General features: G+C 37.6%; 1 protein-coding gene across 2 annotated transcripts in view; it reads left to right on the top strand.

The window, feature by feature from the left end:
* Nucleotides 1–20,144, top strand: part of LOC126469866 (cysteine--tRNA ligase, mitochondrial) — a 103,795-nt gene that overhangs the window by 54,481 nt on the left and 29,170 nt on the right. For both annotated transcript variants that reach the window (XM_050097176.1, XM_050097177.1), the window contains 2 exons: nt 6,215–6,348; nt 12,198–12,329. In XM_050097176.1, the coding sequence (XP_049953133.1) occupies nt 6,215–6,348; nt 12,198–12,329 (266 nt within the window). The remainder of the gene's footprint in view (nt 1–6,214; nt 6,349–12,197; nt 12,330–20,144) is intronic.

Genomic DNA, 20,144 nt, shown 5'->3' on the forward strand with positions numbered 1-20,144 from the left:
GTAATCAACATTTTACAATGCAACAAACGGCACTGATTACGTATTTGTTTATATGTTCAGATGTGCTAACAAAACTAACGGGGTTCCATTTAAAAAAACGTAGGTTTGTGTTAAAAAACTTACTTCAGTGCATTTTTTTATGGTTTGTATTAACCAATTATACTAGCCCCTCTCCTCACGTTCGGTCTGTGGAATCAATTCGTAAGTATTTGATGTGGTTTACGAAATATATCCAGCGCGATAATGTTAGGTGACTCACCATGTATTCCAAAATCTGTATCTGGAAGAAATTGCATTTTCTGGAAATAATAATAAATAGTGGATAAGCCAGAAACCTGTATACTGCAGAAAAAATGTTTTTGTTAAAAGCTGGATAAGATGAAAACTGGAACATATCAGCAGGTTTTGAAATGCTCACAGTATTTGAAGAGTCACAGGTTCAATGAAAAGTTAACAATTTTATGAATGATGTAAAGCGTAAATATTTTGTTCACTTTATTATTTTACATAATAGGGAAGTTAACTGCAAGCACCACTAATAAATATTAGTTTCAAAAACACGACTCATAAGGAGATTACAAAATTTATCTGTCATTAAAGAAGTAGTAGCTCTGCTGACTATGATAGTGTTTCTAGCAAATTATTTATATCTTGTCCTGGCTTGATAGGATTATCATTAAGTTATCTTTCTAATTAGTTAATGAACACAGATTGAAATATAACAACACCCATCTATAAAACTGGAGATAAGCAAACCTCCTTTAATTACAGACCTCATTTCTCATCTTCCAGTTCACCAGTGCACAAGAAAAATGAACACTTAAATCTTTCCATGCGAGTTCTGATTTCTCTTATTTTATTATGATGATCATTTCTCCCTATGTAGGTGAGCACCAACAAAATATATTCACACTCTGGGGAGAAAGTTAGTGATTTAAATTTCACCAGAAAGTCATGCAGCGAAAAATGCCTTTGTTGTAATGACTGCCACCCCAATTCATGTATCATATCTGTGGCACTGTGTCTCCTATTTCCTGGCTATACAAAATGAGCTGCCCTTCTGTGAACTTTTTCAAAGTCCTCCAGCAATCCTATCTGAAGCAGATCCCACACTACACACAGTACTCCAGAAGTGAACAGACAAGCATAGTGTAAGCAGTCTCTTTTGTAAAATTATTACATTTTCGATGTTGTCAGACAATAAATCACAGTCTTTGGTTTGCTTTCCCCACATCATTCCAATTTAAGTTATTCGTAACTGTAATCTCTAAGTATTTGGTTGAGTTTATTACCTTTAGATTTGTGTGATTTATCATGCAACTGAAACTTAGCAGATTCTTTTTACTGCTTGTATGGATGACAGCATCATCCGCAAACAATCTTAAGAGGACTGCTCATATTGTCCCCTAAATCATTTATGTAGGTAAGTAACAACAAAGGGCCTATAACACTTCCTTGGGGAACGCTATACATTACTTCTGTTTTACTCGATGACTTTCCGTCAGTTATTAAGAAGTGTGACCTTTTGGACAGGAAATCATGCATCCAGCCACACAGCTTAGATGGCACTCCATAGCCACGTAATTTAATTAGAAGTTGCTTGTGAGGAACGGTGTCAAAAGCCTTCTAGAAATCTAAAAATATGTATTCAATTTTATGTCCCCTGTCAATAGCTCTCATTACTTTATGAGAATAAAGAGCTATTTGTGATTCACAGGAACAATATTTTCTGAATCTGTGTTCGCTGTTTGTCAATAAATCATTCTCTTCAAGGTAAAATGGAAATGCCATGTGGCTATGGCCTCCCGTCGGGTAGACCGTTCGCCTGGTGCAAGTCTTTCGAGTTGATGCCACTTCGACGACTTGCAGGTCGATGGGAATGAAATAATGATGATAAAGACAACACAACACTCAGTCCCTGAGTAGAGAAAATCTCTGACCCAGCCGGGAATCGAACCCAGGCTGTTGGGTATGACAGTCTGTCGCGCTGACCCCTCAGCTACCAGGGCAGACTATTCTCTTCAAGGTGATTCATAATGTTCAAGCACAGTATATGTTCCAAAATCCTACTGCAAATTAACATTAGCGATATGGGTCTGTAATACAGGAGATTCCTCCTCTTTCTTTTCTTGGGTATTGGTGTGACTTGTGCAGCTCTCCAGCCTCTAGGTACAGATCTTTCTATGAGTTAGTGGGTGTATATGATTGCTAAGTATGGAGCTATTGTATCAGCATACTCTGAAAGGAACCTGACTAGTGTACAGTCTGGAACAGAAGCCTTGCCAGTCTTAAGCGTTTTAAGCTGCTTTGCTGTACCAAAGATATCTACTCCTAATTTACTCATGTTAGTAGTTGTTCTTGATTTGAATTCTGGAATAGTTACTTAATGCTCTTTTATGAAGGAATTTTGGAAAACCGTGTTTAGTGACTCTACCTTAGTGGTGCTGTCATCAATAACATCACCATTGTTATCATGCAGTGAAGGTATTGATTGCATGTTGCCACTGCTGTACTTAACAATTGACCAAAATCTCTTTGGGTTTTCTGCCAGATTTTGAGACAGAGTTTCATTGTGGAACCTATTAAAAGCACCGTGCATTGTAGTTCACACTAAATTTGAAGCTTCAGTAAAACTTCGTCAATCTTGGGGATTTTGCTTTCTTTTAAATTGGGCACCCTTTTTTCGCTACTTCTGCTGTAGTGTTCTGACCTGTATTGTGTACCATGGGGGATCAGTGCCATTTCTTATTAATTTATTTGGTATACCTCTTCAATTGCTGTCGATACAATTTCTTTGAATTTAAACCACATCTGGTCTATGCCTACCTACACAGATTGGAAAGAGTGGAGGCTGCCTCCTAGGAAGGTGACAAGCAAACTGTTATCTGCTTTTTGAATAGATGTATTTTGTGTTAATTTTTGCTCATATGTTTTCACAACCATTTACACTTCGAGTGGGCTCCCGAACTAGTTGTCCAAAATAATTTTCTGAGAAGGCATTCAGTATGATTTTGGATGACGTTTAATGCCTACCTCAGACTTTAGACACATTTTTTTGCCAACATATTGAGGGTAGACTGAAGCCACTGCCAACTATGGTTGTATGAGTGGGGTATGTATTTGAAATGACACTCAAGTTTTCTTGGAACTGTTGGGCACAGGGGGCTGGTAAAAGGAACCGATTATTAATTTATTCCAGTTGTCAAGTATAAACTCTATCCATACTAACTCGCATTAAATATCTACTTCAGTTTCACTGTAAGGTAAACTACTACTGATAGCAATAAACTCTCCACCACCAACTGTATTTAACCTATCCTTTCTGAACATAGTTAGCTTCTTTGTAAAATTTTCAGCTGAACATATATCCAGATTTAGCCAGCTTTCCATACCTATAATGATTTGAGATTCAGTGCTTTCTACTAGTGCTTCGACCTCTGCTTCTTTTCCAACACAGCCACGGCAGTTTACAACTACAATATTGATTGTTCCTATGTCTGCCCTCTTCCTGCGTTCATCCTGTGCCCTTTAAAACTGAAGCCCTTTCTGCATGTTTATGAGACCCTGACAAAATGTAAAGTAGGTCTCTTTTTATGAGAAGCAGTGACAACTCACAGTACTATAATGCTCTGCTGTTGCTGCTGCTGCTGCTGCTGCTGCTGCTAGGGGATCTGTCACTCAGCTGGGGAATCTAACAACTACAAGTGGCTCTTGAAACACGAAAACAAATGTGTGCCATGATGCAAACAGCAGTTCTGTGTACTACACAGTTAATAAAGCACAGAACTCTGCCTGATAAGAAAACTAATATGCATGAAATATATCCGCCCTGTTAGCTGCACGTGCTAACATGACTGCTTCTGGGACAGGGGGGTACACTGGCCCTGGATTGAATCCACCTGGAGGATTAATGATGAGGAATGGTGTGCCAACCAGCCTGGATGTGGTTTTTAGGCTGTTTCCCACATCCCACTAGAAGTGTATACCTGGCTGGTTCCCTTGTTCCGCCTCAGATACATGCTACACAAACATTTAAAACACTTTCTCACATTCGAACACAGAATTTTCACTATATTCAGGCAGAATGGGTGCCTTGCTTGTGTCCTGTGAAGGTGAACAGGAGACATGGCCTGAGCTGTTTGGTCTCGTTAAATGCTCAGTCAGAATCAGACTCTTTCAGTCATTTCCAAACTATTTGAGAAACTTACCTATGACAGAGTACTGACTCATTTATCTGAGCAAAGCTTGTTAACTGCCTCTTGATTTGGCTGGAATCTTACTTTCATAACAGAAAGCAGAGGACAGACTGTGTCACTGGCATGAAACTAACATCACAGCAGGGGGAACGTAACATGTTATCCCACCAGACTTGGTACTGGCCTCATTCTCATTTTTAACCAACACAAATTATCTTCCATGGTTCAAAAACTGTAGTGTTTGGTGATAACACAAGAATACTGATCATTGGTCCAGACTTAATCTTAACAGGCACAGCTCTGCTGATAGCTCAACAGGTCTTCAAGTGGTTCACAGCCAAAAATTCAGCTTAATCTTACAAAGACTCATATTATGCAATTTCAAATGAGCAAAAAGATTTGCTACCATCTGAAATAGACATTAATGCTTATACACAAAATGAAACACTTTCTGTACAATTCTTTCAGGTTTTGCCCTTAAAAGTATCTCTCTCATTATACTGACCTAAAGACAACAGTGTTGGCTTATTTTGCACATTTTTGCTCACTGATGTCTTATGGAATTATCATCTGGGTTACTCCACCTAAAGTAAATGAAGTAGTTTATCAGCAATAGCAAGCAATAACCTTATTTTGTAAAGTCTACACAATTTTAATACGAGACTCAAAATCAAATCTATGTAGATTTTGCCTCTTTGCATAGGGTTCAGAGCGGAGTTGTGTAATATGGATCGAAGGTGTTTAACATGCTCCCATCGGACCGCTGACCCCTCTGTTTGGTTCCCTCCCCCAAATCAACCAGCCAACCATGCTCCCATGCAACTTAAAGCAAGAAATCGAGAATCCAAAGCAGTTCAAAAGAAAGTTAAAAACATACATCTTCATCCACCCTTTCTACAAATTATCTTAATATCTAGCTCCAAGGATTGAATTGTTCTGTTAGCTACATGGCAAGCAGCAGTGTTTGTTGTAAAGATGTGTGACAAATAACAAAGGACTGTAAACAGGGGTTTCTATTTCAGGTGTAGGTAACTATTTTCTTTGAAAAATAGCAATGTAATTGACTAAATATCAAGCTAAAGCAGCAGCTATTTGATATAAATGAGGAAACAGCAGCATTATTGAAGCAACTTACTTTTTAATTTACTTGGTTAAATTTAGCTGTCATAAGCATGAGTAGCATTAAACAATGTAGTGACAGTATGTTGTTAATACAGCTAAAGATTAAGTTTCTCTGATTTGTCTGTCTGTTGTTAATGGGTCATGCCATGGTTACGGTCAAAACATTTATACAATTGACATGAAAGTATTTAAAAAAGCAGATAGACATAAATATAAAAATGAACAGTGAAAGTTTGACAGTGCAAGCTGTGTAGATTTTTTATTAAACAAAGGAATAGGAAGTGTTACATATGTAACAATTCGCTTTTCATGGAATGGCCTGAATATATACCTTTACTTGTTCCACATTCCTAAGTTAATCAGTTAATGAGAACAGGCAGTGAACAGTGGACAGGCATATAAATTGCTTACTTAGCTTCTTCAGAACTGACAGGCAGAACCAAGCAGTTTATCATTCTTTGTACATACCTGTCCACTTTTCATCACCTCTTGATCCCTCCTCATATCAATATTATATTCTGCCCTTGAATTTCCACTGATAAAAATTTTCTTTTCACTTTCTCTTTTATGTGTGGTATTGTTGTATTGTAAAAATGACTGTCTACTTTTCCATTTAATTGATTTTATGGTAAGAGCTATTTGTAGATCATACTTAAAGTACAGAAGGAGAAATAGTTTAAGAATCAAAAAAGTAGCAACTCATGTAACACCTAAATTTTATGTATCCACTTTTCTTCTAATGCTGAAATATTTTGTTTTGAAAACCTGTCAGCTTTGTTGTGATGTATCAATATTTTTAATCAACCTGAGTGACATGATTCATCTTTGGCTTTTATGGCAGGTGAATTCATTGAAATCACGATAAAAATTTTCTATGAAATGATGTCTACTTTTAGTGCACTCCTGGGAGAAAGTATTGACATCCATTCTGGAGGTGTTGATTTACTTTTTCCGCATCACGAAAATGAAGAAGCTCAGTGTTGTGCACGTCATGGTATCCCTCAATGGACAAATTACTGGCTTCATTCAGGTAAGATTTCCGTTACTTACCATACTTGTAATGTATCCAAGAATGCTCGGTAATAGTAATTAATTCAAGTTTTCATAACTGTCCAGCATATATAGTTCATCCATTTGAAATAACAAAGAATAGTTTTTAGAAAAAATTGTTTTAGTGTATATCTTTCTGTACTTGTAGGCTGAGGCACTTAGCAGGATCTTTTTTTTTTTATTTTTTTTATTTTTAAGGGTTCTGTGGCAATGTAAATATTCTCCACATTCATAAATTGAAGTCCTCTGCTCACTTCTGTCTGTGTGTTCAGCCTAATCTCAAGAACTATTGCAGGGATTTTGATGCTGTTTTCACTAATAGTTGGACTACATTAAATGTGTTTGCAGTTTTGAATATGGACAACCATCGGCTGTAGAATAGTTGGTTGGTTGATTTGGGAGAGGAGACCGCACAGCAAGGTCATAGATCCCATCGGATTAGGGAAGGATGAGGAAGGAAGTTGGCCATGCCCTTTCAAAGGAACAATCCTGGCATCTGACTGAAGCAATTTAGGGAAATCATGGAAAACCTAAATCTGGATGGCTGGAAGTGGGTTTGAACGACTATCCTCCTCCTGAATATGAGTCCAGTATGCTAACCACTGTGCCAACCCGCTCGGTGTGTAGAGTGGAATGACAACAATGAAAATTTTTGCCAGACTGGGACTTGAATCCACATTTGCCACATATCTCGAGCATTCACTTTACCGTTAGGCTATGCATGCTTGACTCACAGCCAGACCCAAACTATCATATGTTGTCAACCATGTGCCTGCAACCTGTACTCGTACATCCATTATTTATATTCCCATATAGCTGAGACATTTTACCTGAAAGTCGCTTGCATGGTGTCGGCGAATAAATACACTATTGCAGTGTCTGTGTTACTCCAAATTACGATGTAATGTTCATTTGGACATGCTTCCATGCTCCAAAGGAACAGACATTGTGGCAACTACAGCCATTACAAAATATGTTCACTGTATTCGCAGTTGCAAATATGGACAACCATCAGCTGTAGAATGGAAGGACAGACACTGCAATATTGCATGTATCTGCCAACCACGGGCAAGCTACTTTCAAGTAAAATGTCTCACCTGTACAGGAATATGCATAATGGATGCACGAGTACGGGCTGTAGACACATGGTTGATGACATTTGGAAATTTGGATCTGGCTGTGAGCCGTGCACAAATAGCTAAATGGTAAGGTGACCACTTGCAATAATCGGAAAATTTGGGTTCGAGTCCCGGTCCAGCATAAATTTTCATTGTCGTCATTCCGTTCTACAGCTGATAGTTGTCCATATTTGCAGTTGCAAATACATTTAACGTATTTAACAATGGCTGTAGTCATCGAAGTGCCTGTTCCTTTGGACACACATGCATGTCCAGATGAACATTGCATTGTAATTCGGACTAACACAGGCAGTGCAATATCATATCGTATTGTATAATAGTTGAACTTGCTTATGAGGCAAATTGGTTGGACCATGATGAATTAAAGTTAACTACCATTGTGAAATGGATGCTATTGCCATCAAGAGCATGTACATCTACATCAATACTCTGAAAATGGCAGTTAAGAGCCTGGCAGAGGATTCATCCAACCACCTTCACAATAATTCTCTATTTTTCCACTTTTGAACTGCGTGCAGAAAAAATGAACACCTCTATCTTTCTGGGTAAGCTCTGATTTCCCTTATTTTATTATGATGATAGTTTCTCCCGATGTAGGTCGGTGTCAACAAAATATTTTCACATTTGGAGGAGAAAGTTGGTGTTTGAAATTTCATAAGACAGTCCCGCCACAACGAGAAATGCCTTTGTTTTAATTATCTCCACCCCAAATACTGTATCACGTCAGTAATACTCTCTCCCCTATTTCGCAATAATACAAGATGTGTTGCTCTTCTTTGAACTTTCTCAAAGTACTCTATTAATCATAACTAGTAAGGATCCCAGACCACACAGCAGTGCTCCAAAAGAGAACAGACAAATGTAGTGTAGGCAATCTTTTTAGTAGATCTGTTGCATCTTCTTAGTGGTTTGCCAATAAAACACAATCTTCGGTTCTCCTTCCCCAGAACATTTTCTGTGTGTTCTTTCCAATTTAAGTTGTTCGTAATTGTAATTCCTGGGTATTTAGTTAAATTTATGGCCTTTAGATTTAATTGATTTATTGTGCAACTGAAGTTTAACGGATTCCTTTTAGCACTTCAAGTGGATGACATCACATTTAGGGTCACTTGCCAATTTTTGCACCATACAGATGTCTTTTCTAAATCATTTTGCAATTTCTTTTGATCTTCTGATGAGTTTACTAGACAGTAAACAACAGCATCATCTGCAAACAACCTAATACGGCTGTTCAGAATGTCTTCTAAATCATTTATATAGAGAAGGAAGGGTGGAGAGCCCATAACACTATCTCGGGGACTGCCAGAAATCAATTTCATTTTATTAGGTGACTTTCTGTCAGTTACTACAAACTGTGACCTCTCTGACAGGAAATTATGAATCCAGTCACGTAACTGAGACAGTATTCCATAAGCAAACAATTGCACTACAAGCTGCTTGTGTGGTACAATGTCAAAAGCCTTCTGGAAATACAGAATCAATTTGAAATCGATTGTCAATAGCACTCAGCACTTCGTGTGAGTAACGAGCTAGCTGTGTTTCACAAGAACAATGTTTTCTAAATCAGTGTTGACTGTGTGTCAAGAGACCATTCTGTTTGAGGTTATTAATGATGTTCAAACACAATATATGCTCCAAAATCATGCTGCATATTGATGATAATGATGTGGGCCTGTAACAACTTTCCAGTCTTTGGGTACAGATCTTTTGTTGAGTGAGCTTTTGTATATGATTAAGTATGGAGCTATTGCATCAACACACTCTGAAAGGAACCTAATTAGTACACAGTGTGAACCAGAAGACTCGCTTTTATTAAGTGATTTAAGTTGCTTCACTACTCCAAAGATGTCTACTTAGCTTCTAAGTTACTCATGTTGGCAGCTGTTCTTGTCTCTAATTCTGTAATACTTACTATGTCTTCTTTGATAAAGGAATTTCAGAAGGTGTGTTTAGTAACTCTGCTTTAGCAGCTCTGTGATCGATAATATTTCCATTGCCATTGCACAGAGAAGCCATTGCTTGTGTTTTGCTACTAACATACTTTACATACAACAAGAATCTCTGTGAATTTTCCGTCAGGTCTCGAGACAAAGTTTCATTGCACAGACAGTTATAAGCATCTCACATTGAAGTCGGCAGTAAATTTCATTGTGTCAAAGATTGCCAATATAGGGGATTAGTGTTCGTTTGAATTTGGCGTGCTTTTTTTGTTGCTGCAACAGTGTTCTGATCTGTTTTGTATGCCATGAGGGATCAGCTCCGTCATTTGTTAATTTATTTGGTATAAATCTCTCAGTTGCTTTCAGTACTATTTCTTTGGATTCAATCTACACCTGGTCTACACTTACACTGTTAATTTGGAAGGAGTGGAAGTAGTGTCTGAGGAATGCGTCAAGCAAATTTTTATCTGCTTTTTTGAGTAGATATATTTCTCATTAATTTTTGATATATTTTTCATTAATTTTTGGAGGATTTGGGAGTTACAGTATTCAGTCTCGCTATGACAATGATGTGTTCACCAATCCCTTTATCCATTTTGATGCTCGTTCTTAGCTCAGTATTATTTGTTGCTAAGAGGTCACGTCTGTTTTCACAACCATTTACTATTCGAGTGGGTGGATGGACTAATTGCTCTACATAATTTTCAGAAAATGCATTTAGCACAATTTCGGATGATGTTTTATGCATACCTCCGGATTTAAACATATCTAAAAATTAGATTAACATGCAAAGATTCAAATCTGATCTTCATTTCTCACTGCAGCGGCAATGATTCTGCATTTCCTCTGAGACACTATTGTCGAGATTGTGTAAGATTGTCATTTCCATTTTTGGTGTTTGTGGTTCTTGTGCTGCCTATGCATCTTCATGGATCAAGTCTGTGTTGTTCAGTACAGACATGAAGTGGCGTCTAATTGAAAGACTTGCACTAGGCCACTGAGCCATATGAAACTATTGTTATCAAACTCTATACATCTATATATTTTATAAGTTGAGGTCCCCTGTCATGTTTTTCTGTCAATATGTGAAGGGTAATCTCAGGAACTACTGTGCAGTTTTCACTAATATGTACACAGATTTAGGGTGGATTGCGCAGCATGGTAGTGTGCAGCTTCCCTCATTGCCATGAGATGTCACTCTGAACACCAATTACATATGAATCACATGACATTTGTCTCTCCTGAGAACTTTCCTGGCATGTGCTGCTTAAACTGTTTAAGTTACATGAAAGTTATGTTATTCAGTTGCCTGATGATGATGTCTGCACTTTAACCATTACTCTATGTAGTGGCCCCTAAATAAAATTACCACTGTGCCAACCAAGATGTCCATCCAAACATGCTTAGTGGTTTCTTAAAATTTTTTAAATATTTTTTCAAAAATATTTTAATTGTCTGGATTGTATACATATATTAATTTAAAATATGATGACTTGATTACTTTCTGTTGTTTTGTGTTTACAGGGATGTAATGTAGGCCGTGATATGTCTTGCCATTGTCTCTTACTGGCAGACAGTACAGGAATCTACTGCCCAATTTTACAAATACGTTTGTTCTCCCAGAGCATCCCATTAGCAACCTATAACTTCAGCAAGGCAATACATCACTTCATTGCTCCTAAAATGTGTTTTGTGATACCCCAGAACACGTAAAACTAATCGTGTTGAGTGCAGCTGGAATGCAATCAAGCATGACATATTGCCTGGAGCCCAGTTCCAGTCAATACCCATAAGTTGTGGGTGCCAGTTGTGGGGGGCATGGATTAGTATCACTCTCCAATGCTATGTTTCATGCAGTTCATGTCACTTTGCACTGCCACAGTCATCAGGGCAAGAGAAGATGCAGCACACTCGCTGACGGATGTTTGTAAAGAGTGAGGAATTTCTAGGGGCCATTTAATATCAAATAAGTTATGAATCTGGTGTGCCTAATTGTACGAGAACAGAATGGAAAACCTGACAAAATTACAAGTCAACCAGTGGATAAAAGTGGAAATCAAGAATTGACTTATTTTATTTTATTTATCTAGACATATATTGTAAATATACTACAGAGACACCAGTGATTTATGTTTCTGCTTAAAATGCCAATAGTTGTACTATTAAATGTAAGTAAACATTGTTTTCAATGTTTTTTTTTCCAAATTTGATAGAGTGCCAAACATTTTAACATCTATCTTAACAAAGGAGGAATCCTTACTTTGTTTATTGGCATCATTAGATAGTGTTTTCAATTATTATTATTATGTGTTATTTGGAATGCTCATTTTATTTATTTTGTCAGATTTACTTTCATGTCTAGCAAGGTTGTAAGTGTTTGCTCTTACTGGGTATTGGCTGAGCAGAGTGGCATAACTGGGCTTGTATTCAAGAAAGCAGGTTTCAGAACCCTGATCCATCTTATCTGTAGTTTTCTTGAGTCACCTCAAGCAAACATTTATACAGATCCTTTGAAAAATCCAAATATCCTAAAAATGTGTAGCTGAAATGGTGCTATTTTTCTAAAGACCAAGATGTTAATGAGGCATTAAACACCTAATTTCACCCATGCTACATAACTGCTAAGAATTTAACAGTTACATACAATTAGCTGAAATATATGACATTATTATAAATATGTTGCTACAGTGTGCCATTCCATTGTCAGAGAGTTGAAAGATTGCACTCCATTATAAAATTTTTGTTTGCAGGTCACTTACACCTGAAAGAAAGTGGAAAAATGTCAAAATCACTGAAGAATACCATTTCTATTTCTGATTTCTTGAAGGAATACACTTCTAATGAATTCAGAATGTTCTGCTTGCTGAGTCATTACAGAAACAGTAAGTTTTTTTAAGAATAAAATGTGTTCCACCTTTGTTGGTATATTTAGTCTCATGCCTGTTTCTACTAGAAAGAGAGGAGGAAAATACCATATTATAGCTAGAGGGACACCACATTTTAAAAACCATTTATTATGAAAAAGTAATGTTTGAGTTTTTCTGCAAGTCCATTGTGATTTTCCATGTCTCTGGAAGCATCAGTGACACACAAGACTATCTGATGGAGAGGGAACACAGACACTGTAATGAGCAGAGTATGTATTTGGAAATTGACTCCAAATTAAGTGCAGAAATGTAACATTTTCAACAAGAGTGTGTTGGGAAACTATTACACAAAAGTAGGGACACTTGCATAGCTGAATCAATTGAAACTCAACCATTGCTGAAAAGCAAAAGTTGAATGAAGCCAAAACATGCAAGGACAGCTATGCAAGAACCATTGAGTGAACACAGAATCAAGATCTTATATACTGTACTGCCACAAAAATGCTAAAATGGTTTGATACTATATAAAATCAGATAATGGAACAAAATTGTCTGTCCAAATGCTTGTCAACCATGATAACACCAAAACAAAACTGATATAATGAAGGCCAAAATACTAAATTCTGTCTTTTAAAACAGTTTTACTGAAGAAGATCACAATGAAGTGCCTATGTTTAACTTTCTTAAGAATACAAAAATGACATGTACTTTACATATGGCGGGAACCTTATCAACCATACACCTGCTGTACGAGCCTCTTCCATTACTTTCTGTTGACTGCATTGTTTGTCCACTCATGTTGATGTTCATCCCAGCTTTGTCGTCCCGGATATTATCTCTGCATCTAATTCTGGGTATTCCTCTTTTTCCATCTGTTGCCGTACCAAATGCTGTTTGAGCTAGTCTACTTTCCATCATTATTGCTATATGGCCTGCCCAGTTCAGTCTTTCTTCTCTAGCACTTAAGCAATGTTACAGTGTTTGTACAGCTCTCTTAATTTTTTATTTTTTCTTATTGTTCCATTCCATGTTATTTTCATCCTACCTCAGTCCACAAATGTATCGTAGTTTTTTTTTATTTCGAATATTAGCAGTTTTTCTTCATCTTCCTTTCTAAACATTAATGATTCACATCCTGATAATGTTACCAGTATAATAGTCAAATAATTGGGTTTTGTTGTTAGTACTGAGTGATCTTTTAAGATTTTGCTACAACTGAGAAGTGTTTTTCCATCTGTTAAGTGGTCAACTGTCTTCAAAGTCTTTACAGCCAAAGGAGAATCGTTTTAGATTTTCTTACTTATGACTGGATATTCTGTCTTACCTTCATCTGTTTTGGAACTATGTGCTAATGCTGTATCATCTGTGTAGGCAAGTCTAATAACGTACACCTCCCTTGGGGATTGGGCGTACTAAATTCTCTATTATCATCCCAAGACAAGATTAAATACAGTAGATGAAATGGTGTCCCCTTGTTTCAGTCCAGTATGGCTAAACAGTAGTCATGTGAACAAAATTGATGTCGAACTTAACAACACCATACACATTATTTCAGGAACCATTAGGTCTACCCCTCACATATGGCTACGTGTCCTGAGTCATATACCACCCCCAAAAATACGAGGAGAAGCAGCCTTGGTCAGGGAATACAACATGATCGAAGCAGATGCTGAACTACCGGTACACATCGATATACCTGATCTGAGTATCAAGAGGCTTCGTTCAAGACATCATAGGTCTACCCCTCACATATGACTATGTGTCCTGAGTCATATACCACCCCCAAAAATACAATGAGAAGCAGCCTTGGTGAGGGAATACAACAAGATTGAAGCAAACCCTGAACTATCGGTACTTATCGATATACCTAATCTGAGTATCAAGAGGCTTCGTTCCAGACATCCTCCTTTTGCTTTCGACAGCCTCACTGGGTCTGACATCAACTCTTGGAGAAGAGAATGACTCCAGATGCCCCAACAGCTTACCACCTAATGTCTTGTATTACTGAGGCAGTTCCTGGGTTTGATCAGCCCCACAAGATCTGGTCAACCGACTAAGAACTGGGCATGGGAGATGTGCTGACTCACTCTCCAAATGGGGACTGCTGTCTTCGCTAGTATGTGACTGTGACGCGCCTAAGCAGACCATCCAACACATCAGAGAAGAATGCAGTGCTAGAGCGTTCAGTGGGGACTTTCAAGAATTCCTCGTGGCATCCCAAAAATCCATTTAATATATACAACAACTAGATGTTTGTCTGTGAATGTATGTAATGTAGAATAACATGATCCAATACTGAAATGTACTTAAATGCCATACTCTAAATAAATAAATAAAGTCCAGTGAAGACCCTAAAATTTTCAGTTTCTCCTATATGTGTCTTTGTGCAACCTAAAGTTTCCTTTATACGCATTGTAACTAATCTGATCAGCTTTGATGGTATTTCAGATTCCCTCATTGTATTCAGGAGTGTCTGTCAGTGGATACTAGATATGCCTTTTTGAAACATAGAAACAATATGTGGACGTCTACATTGAATTCCCACACCTTCTCTGTTATTTGTCTTAGAGTGAATAAATGACCTAATGCGGCTATATTTCCGTGAAAACCGCATTGGTAGTCACCAATTAGTTCTTCAGTTATTGAGCTCAGTCTGTTTAATAGGAATATCACAAGGATTTTATAAGTGATATCCAATAAAGCAATTCCTCTGCAGTTATAGCACAAAATATGGGGCATGTAATTGTGTTTTTCCAGTAAGGTACGGTTTCTGTCTTCCAAATTGTTCCTGCTAAAGACTGTAGTTCTAATTCCAGTTGTGATCCTTCATTCTTTAATATCTTAGCGTATATCTGGTCTTCACCACAAGCCGTTTTAGTCTTTAATTTAATAATGGAGTGGTGACTTGTACATCAACTGTATGAGGTGCTTCAAGTTAAAGTATGACTGTGGATCATCAAAGTAGAGGATTTGCAAAAAGTATGTCTTCCATCTTTTTGTATGTCACTTTTGTTGGTCAGTATTTTCCCATATTGATCTTAATATACTGTTCTCTTTTAGTAAATTTACCAAAAGATTTTTATATGATACATTGGCTTACTATGTGATGCTTGAAATCACCCTCTGTGTAGTATCCTGCCCACTCCTCCAATAGAGAGTGCCTAGAAAGCCACATTCTCGGATTGACAGACAACAATTCAAGAAAGTCACATTAATGGAGTTTATTACAATAAGTTAAACTGACAATACTTAACTTCGCATATTCACAGAGGTATGTTCAATCAAATAGCGACATGCAAATAATCAATGTTCTTTGGCATATACAATTTCAATACAAGCAAAACAAAACAGTTCACAAGTCACTGCTGTAGAGTTAGTATAATGGCTAGTCTTCCAGTCCGGCAGCGGTTAGGCGGTGCGGTGCTAATATTCTCTTTGTATAGATGCCGCTACAGTCATGGTGTCGTCCTAGTCAGCGTACTATTGGCTAATGCCATCTCACAGCCCTCTCTGCTCTTGCATTCTTGATCTTCGTTCCGGCACTTGTCGTCACACCAGAAAACTGTTTCTCTTTATCATATTGTTGTAGTATTCCCTTTTCTCTTGTCTTAGGGTTCGTTGTATTTCCTGGCAGATTTTATAATATGTTTCCTTCAGGGTCATATTGTTCCTTTCTTGAATCCACACTTTCCTTGCATTTCTTCTCCCCAACACTTTTTCTTGGCATTTTATGTTAAACCAGATTTAGTTACATTATATATGTATTTTTTTCTATAGCTTTGTAAGTTACTTCATGAATACTGTTCTTCAGGTGTCTCTATCTGCTTTTGACATTTCGTTCATCCCTATTAGCCAGTCTAGTCTTTGTTAAGTTATTTCCCATTCCTTTTGTTAACTTTTCTTGTGTATTTTTTTCTTCCGTATTTCCTATGTTGTATCATAGCGCTCCAAGTGTGTCTGAGCAGCGTAGACCACTCCATTCACACCATCAACAGTACAGTGTAGTGTAACGACGTAAGTTTTGTATAAATGGTTTTTTTTTTTTTTATATATGACCATGTGTAGGCTTCGTCACCTATGTCAGTTACAATACACTTCAAAATTATTTAAGTTCTTTTTAAATTGTCTCTAAATGGTTCTTGAACGAAACTGTAATTAAAACATCATCATTTGAGTCGTATGCGCAGAATTATGTCACTCAGGCCAATTGGTTTGCACAAACTTTTTCAATTTAGATGTCGTTTGTTTCTTCTCAGAAATTATATTAATGCAAGTTATCTGCTTTAATAGATATTAGAACCACATTGAATAAAGTTTCGAGATTCAAGCTCGCGATGAACGTTGTCAAAATTAATAATCTTGTCAAATAAATTACTTAACATAATTCCTCATAAATAAATTCTCGGAACACGTATTTAAACTTCAGTAGCATCCACTAGTTTATTATCTTCCTACATATAGACGTGAACCTGAGCCTTGACAAGATAGAACTGAACATTTACAACATGATTAAACTTTCTATGATGTTATTGTTGTAGAAACATAAAAAAATCTCAATTTTTCAGTTTTTAGAAGCACGACGCAACAACTCGGTTTCAGGATCTTCTGTTGCTCTTTGGCTGTCGACCCGCGATGTATAGTGGCCAGCAATTTTCTCTCTGGTCCCGGCAGCGAGGATGCTGTCTCCGTTCGTTGCGCTGCCCTCTCCGTACATGAAACATAAAAAATAAATACAAAACTTTAGATAATTCACAACCATTACAAATATTACAAAAATACATGAACAAAAACTAAATTAAACTTATATTCACCTGCAAACTGGGCTGACACTGGTGGATGGGTGACACTTCAATTTCACGTCCCACTACAACAGGCTCTGCTAACGGTATACTTCACCATCCACATAGTTGGCAACAGGTTCTACACAACGCTGGTGACTACTTGGAAGTACAAAAACAGGTGCAAACACGTAACCCTTTTGTATTGGTTGTGAATAAATAGTTGCCATTAAATTCCAACCCTTGTATTAATTATCAAAAGCACTTTCAACTTCAACTTCTCCAATTTGACACTCAAATATGAGTTCCAATTTGTGTTGTTGGAAATATCAATAAATAATACACTGATGTCCAAAATCAAAGCAACAAAAGGAAATTTAGCAAGGCTGAATTTATTTTGCCACAAAACAGTACAGACAGGTAATGATAACGTAGAAACAATGTAAAGAATACAGAACATAAACAATTACAACATGTATAACAGTAGATGAAAATGTTCTTCATTTTTTCCAACTTAACAGATTTGCACACGCATTCTGACAACTGGTTAATGTGCTCACTAACGTGTGTGACCACCTTTGCCTGCAATACAGACATGACAACAAGGGAGCATGCTGTGAATAATGTCATCAATGTCATGTTGAGGCAATAATGTTCATTCCTCCTGTGGAACTGCTTGCAAGTCTTGGAGAGTGATTGGTAGATGCTGATGTAATGCAACCCATCTACCTAGTGCACCTCAGGCGTGCTCTATGGGATCCATGTCGGGAGGGTGAGCATGTCACACCATGCGTACAGTATCTTCTGCTTCCTAGAGAACATCAGCCACTCGATGCTCTATGAGGTCGAGCATCGTCATCCATCAGTACGAAGTCTGGGCGCACAGCACCTCGCAAAATCATACATGAGGACCCAAGACCTTGTCATGATACCTGTCAGCAGTTAAATCTTTCCAATTCACCCTCACAATTTCATGAAGAGATGTTCGAATGATCAACATGATCCCTACCCACACCATTAGGGATCCTCCTTGACACTGGTCTCTTTCCACAATGTTCGGGTCTCAAAATCGTATTCCACATGTTCAGATGCGAATCAGTCAAAAACCACTCTACAGACCAAATCGGGACTCATCTGTGAAGAGAACATTGGCTCACTGTTGAGGTGGCATGTTGATAACTTCACTCTATTCGTTTCCTTTTGTGAAAGGGGCAAACATACAGTAGGTCTCCAACAATAAAGGCCACTCTGTCAAAGCCTTCTCTACACCGTTTGTTTCGATACAACACATTCAGTGGATGCTGTGAGAAAAGATGCCAGCAGCTGCACAGTACGAAGGTGATACTGTTGTGCCCTTACAGCCACATAATGGCCATCTCTTTCTGATGTCATATGTGGTTGGATCTGGCCTGGTCTTCGTAATACAGTTTTGGTCTCTATAAACTGTTGCCACATCCAACAAACAACAGAACGATTCATGTTAAGCCATTGGGAGAAATTAGTTTGCGATTGTCCCTCCTCCATTATTCCTGTGGCCCTCCTCCGGAGGAAGTCTGGAAGGTGGTTTCACTGTACCATACTGCACTTTCTGTGACTGTGTACGTGGCAATTGTTGATGTGGAACTACCCAGCAAATGCTACTCTGTTTGATAGATGCCCCGACATCATCGTTGGCGTGGTTTTGCATTGACCGAAATGCCATCTTCTGTGCAGAACATGATCATACAGACATCTGTTGACAGTTTGTATGATTATATCGTGAATTAGACACAGGACAGAGAAATAGCAGTTTGTTGCATTAATTTTGGATGCCGGTGTGCAATGTACCTCTTTTGAGCTCTTACCCATGACACTAATTTTATTGGAATGAATTGGTTGCTTATGATAGTGTATTAGAAGAAATGGTTCATGGTATTCAAAAATTCCACCTGCAAATTACCCATATAATCGTTCATGTAAAAGTTAACAATAATATTATATAAGCAGGTATCGTAATGTATTGGACATTTGTACATGCAATACAATTTTCGCAATCACAAAGTGTTAATGTTTTGCTCTGAACTGTGCCATTTAAATGTTGAAATTTCCAGAGATAACACCTTTAATTTAAATTTCAGTAGTTTCTCTCACCATTAACTCAAAATTTGAAAAAAGGAAAAATGTGTTTATATCACCATGACGAGACTCAAATAAGCTAGCAATTATTATATTTCTTTTAATCAGTCTTATAGGTCTGGACTCTCCATATAGTTTTGAGCAGTGTGGTGTAATGTCTAATTAAACCATACCAGATATAAATTCCAGCATCACAATTTTTTCTCAGTTTCCTAATATGATGCCCACATGTCCATGAGGAATGAAACTAAACAGTGTGCTAGACAGTGTTCTGATAAATGTGTCACCACGTAGTGCTAGGAAAATACAAATAATATTAATTTTTAGCAACATAAATGTTCTGTCTTTATTTTTGTTTTAATTTAAGCAGAAATAAGTATATGGCCTGTATGATTTTGACGTTCTGTAGCTGCCCAAGTTAGAACTGTTGGAGTGTTTTTTCTTTCATAAAAAAAAAGCACTGTTTTTGTCATTTCTCTTGATCTTGTGAGAAATCACTGCTATTTGATAACACTGCTTGCTTAATTACTCTTATTGTCCTTCAGAGAAATGACGTATGTAAACTCATGTTGCAAACTTAATTTCATGTGCACCTTTTAGGAAAGCAAACTACTAAAAAATGTCTTTCCCAGTCTGACGAGATGTAATCCGTGACCTGTGTGAAATCTTTTCCACAAACTGTGTAGCTGAATGAATGTTCCAACATACAGTTTACATCCATCTCCATTGCTGAGCAGTCAGTCTGGTACCAAGCGCCGCGGGTTTTGAATCCGCGCCACACAGCATGGACCTCGATTACCACTAGAGGTCTCTATAGCTATCGCGCCGTAAGCCACGGCTACGCATGTTCCTGGCTCGAGTACAACATGGGGGTGCCACGGTGGAACACATGGTCCCAGCAGCCAATAGTGGCATGCCTTATTATGTATATAAGTGC

Source organism: Schistocerca serialis, chromosome 3 (assembly GCF_023864345.2).
Source record: "Schistocerca serialis cubense isolate TAMUIC-IGC-003099 chromosome 3, iqSchSeri2.2, whole genome shotgun sequence".
In the NCBI taxonomy this organism is placed as follows: Eukaryota; Metazoa; Arthropoda; class Insecta; order Orthoptera; family Acrididae; genus Schistocerca; species Schistocerca serialis.